Here is a 3,658-nt window from a genome sequence, read left to right as displayed (position 1 = left end):
CTTATGTGATCGTGTGATGCATGGCGTCCATCTTGCGTGCGTGGGTGCATGTGTCTGTCAACAATTTGTTTACGTAGACAGTAGAGGTCACAGTTTCATCCAATCTTTATGAAATTTGGACAGAATGTTTATCTTGATAAAATCTGGGTTTGGATTGTATTTGGGTAATCTGGGGTCAAAAACTATGTCACTAGGTCAAATCATAGAAAAACCTTGTGTAGATAAGAGGTCATAGTTTTCATCTGATCTTAATGAAATATGGTCAGAATGTTTGATTTTGGATCGTATATGGGTCATCTGGGGTCAACAATTAGGTCACCGGGCAAATTCTAGTAAAACATTGTGTAGATGAAAGAGGTCACAGATTTCATCACGTCTTAATGAAACAGGGCACCTTGGGTCAAAAAGTAGGTCACTTGCTTATATTTTAGAAAAACTTTGTGTGCCCTCTAGTTGTCCAATTAGAATGTATATTTCAATGAAATTAAACCATCCTATGATAACTCAGGTGAGCGATACAGGGCCAGCATGGCCCTCTTGTTTTTAGTTTAACCCTTTCTGTTTCCAGAGATATGCATAAAATGACAAAAAAATCAAAGAGCCAAATGTAAAAGCTATGAAATACTGTATGATTTAAGTTGAACACATTGAACCAAAATTTGATTTACTCATGCTTGAAAAGCCAACCTTTGGTGCAGTATTTGCAAATTGTCAAATTTCTTTTGCTAAAATGGTGTCAGGAGTAATTTGTATTAAGAAAAAAGATATATATATATATATATATAACACCTATACATGTATATATTTTTCCTAGATAACATTATACACAAACATTAATTTAAACCTTTACCAAAAGACAAATTTAAGACCTTCCTAATTTGAAAGAGATGACATAAAAATAGGGCTGTCACGATACGCCGTGAGCGTACCGCGGTATATCGTGGTACGGCAACACTGTATCGCGGTACGTACCGCGGTATTTTACAGAATATGTATCTGTGAAGAAAACAGCAGAATAACAAGTTTTACAAACTTTATTAAACTCAATAATCAGAAAACAATAAAACTGTAAAAGAAACTGTAATAAACTTGATAGAAGTAGTCATACTCTCTATCGAAAAAACACTCTTTTGAAAACACATTTTTATGACTAGAATGTTAAGATAACGCTATAAATTATAATGAAGAACAATGATGATTTAACTTTAAACTGTCCATATGTTATCATCACATAACCTAAGAAAATGGACAGAAATTATCACAAATCACAGTTCTTTTTACAAAATAACAACATGTCAACCAATTCTGGAGCCAAGGACGCCCTTTGGGCAGTTACAATATCACCGGCTGAGCTGAACACGCGTTCAGCTGGCACAGATGTTGCTGGTATGCACAGGCGTTGTTTTGCGACAGAGGCAAGTAATGGGAACTGGATACAGTTTTTCTTCCACCAGTCTAATGCGTTGCTTTCTATGCTTATCTGATTCATTAGCTTATATTGTTTTATTTCTTCTTCGATTTTCTCCTGCAAGGACATGGGCTTGGCGGCTGTGGCCTCTTCAACATTCTCAAAGTCAAATATAGCTGCAAGACCAACTTTCTTTGAGGAGTCTGAGGACCGCTGACATTTGGCTGCATTCTCTGAAATATGAAATGTTATAATAAACAAATATATACCAGTTCTTAAAATTATAAAGTATGATTTGCAACATTTTTTTTTACTTTATAAAAGCAGGCATAAGTTAACAGGTTAATATATAAAAAAATCACCTTAAATTTTTGGGTTGAATAAAGTACATTTGACATTTTACTGTAACTGCTGCATAGTGCACTTGTTGTTTATACCTTCATCAGATGTCTCAGTAGGAGATGGTGATTGGCTGGTATTTGGCCTCTCGGGAAGCACAGGATGTGGAGGAATATGTTGTCCAGGGGTAGGAGCCTGGGTGTCAGCTTGAACGTGTACCTGAAACAATCGGATTTTCTTTTCATTGCTAGAGCTTTTTGTTGTATACATTTCTTTGATGCATCAATGCTGATAAAAATATTTTGCTCTGTTTTATCACTTTACTTAATAGTTAATACTGACTTCCCTTTATAAAATGTGTTCTAATATTATAATCAATATTATCATTTATCCGGCATTATTATTTTCACTATTTATCATGCGAAATAGTAATAGCAGAAGCAGTAATGCAGTATGTTTTGTTTTGTAGCTTTGTAACCCCTACCTTTCCATCCCCAGATTGTAACAACAGCGCCAAGCGATGGTAGGTGTTCTCCATAGCCTCTGGTGTCAAGTAAGTGGTCTTGAAACGTGGATCCAGAAGAGTGCACTCAGACAGGAAATTCTGAAGCTCCTCACTGGTGTACCTGCAGAATGATAACAATTCTTTTCTGGTTGCTCACAATTCATGCAGACATGTTTTAAAATTATCATTCTCTTTTTACTGATAACTAATTTGATCAATTTTTATTTATAGTTTTTCAGTTTACATTCTATTAATTTATCACAAAATAAAAATTTGATAATTGTTAATTGTAAAGCAATAACCAAATTATTTTGAAATTAACATAAAAATGGTTTAAATATAGTATAAAGTTCTTTTCATTTTATGGTACCTAGTGTTCAAGTCACTTAGGACGGCCTCCTTGATAGATCGTGACATAGGGGAGTCTGTGCCTATCAATGCCATATTCTGTTGGACTTTCTGTATGAGCGGAATGATAGCTGAAACTGTTGGCATACTCTCTGTGCAGACTGCTTCTGTTATTGCCTTCAACGGATACAGGCATTTCACTATGTCCTCTGCCAGTTTTGTGTCTGCTTCATTCAACATGCTTGTCTCATGGTCTATGTGGCGACTTATTTCTGGTGACAAAAGTGTTGCATAAACAGCAGGCTGCAACTTGAGGTACCGTTCCAACATGTCAGCGGCAGAGTTCCAGCGTGTAGGAACATCGCAGGTCAACTTTAAGTTTTTCATACCTAAAAGATTGGTTTTTGCTGACAGTACTGCTGCTGCTGTAGTACTACGGTGAAAATACCCGACAAGTTTCCGAACACGCCCTAGTATCCTTGAAACGGAAGTAATCTTCAGGGCTTTCTGCGCACCAAGATTGAGTGTATGAGCGAAGCAACCAATGTGTGGTTGGCTGCCAAGTTCCCTAGCCGCAACTGTCATATTTGCTGCATTGTCAGAAACTAGTGGGGGGTTGGGGGTAGTGATGCACCACTCTGATATGGCATCTCTCACAACATTTGCAATGTTTAGACCAGTGTGGCTCTCTGGCATACTGCGTGTTTGAAGAACAAAGTTCTCAAGTTTCCACTCTGGTGTAATGTGGGCAGATGTGACGGTGATATATGACATATGAGCTCGGCTGGTCCATCCATCTGTGGTTAATGCAACTGTCTTGGCATTGGAGAGACTAGACTTAACTCGGACTGCTGTCTCTTGATACATATTTGGAATCAATGTTTGGGAAAAGTATGTTCGACCTGGGATTGTGTACCGAGGATCCAAAGTCATAATCATCTTTTTGAACCCTGTTCCTTCGACAACAGATACTGGTCGTATGTCATCAATTATATATTTGCCAATAGATCTAGTGATGCACATGGCTCTGTCGGAATTAAAGGGATATTTAGAACCAA

At 37.3% G+C, this 3,658-nt stretch overlaps 1 protein-coding gene across 1 annotated transcript; it reads right to left on the bottom strand.

Moving 5' to 3' along the window:
* Positions 1-1,151: 1,151 nt before the first annotated feature.
* LOC127874316 (E3 SUMO-protein ligase ZBED1-like) lies at positions 1,152-3,045 on the bottom strand. The gene is made up of 4 exons (XM_052418561.1): positions 2,623-3,045; positions 2,232-2,373; positions 1,846-1,966; positions 1,152-1,641 (listed from the first exon to the last, which is right to left on the bottom strand). The coding sequence occupies exons 1-4, from the start codon at positions 2,985-2,987 to the stop codon at positions 1,259-1,261; spliced, it is 1,011 nt and encodes a 336-aa protein (XP_052274521.1). The 5' UTR covers positions 2,988-3,045; the 3' UTR covers positions 1,152-1,258.
* Between the last annotated feature and the right edge of the window lie 613 nt (positions 3,046-3,658).

This window comes from Dreissena polymorpha, chromosome 3 (genome assembly GCF_020536995.1).
Source record: "Dreissena polymorpha isolate Duluth1 chromosome 3, UMN_Dpol_1.0, whole genome shotgun sequence".
NCBI lineage: Eukaryota > Metazoa > Mollusca > Bivalvia > Myida > Dreissenidae > Dreissena > Dreissena polymorpha.
Note: the sequence above shows the minus strand (reverse complement) of the source record. Positions and strands in the feature narration are given on the sequence as shown.

Coding starts and splice junctions, on each gene's coding strand:
- LOC127874316 (XM_052418561.1), bottom strand. CDS start 2,987: ATGAAAAACTTAAAGTTGACCTGCGATGTTCCTACACGCTGGAACTCT. Junction 2,374..2,622: donor CTAAGTGACTTGAACACTAG/GTACCATAAAAT, acceptor ATCATTCTGCAG/GTACACCAGTGAGGAGCTTC. Junction 1,967..2,231: donor TACAATCTGGGGATGGAAAG/GTAGGGGTTACA, acceptor CGATTGTTTCAG/GTACACGTTCAAGCTGACAC.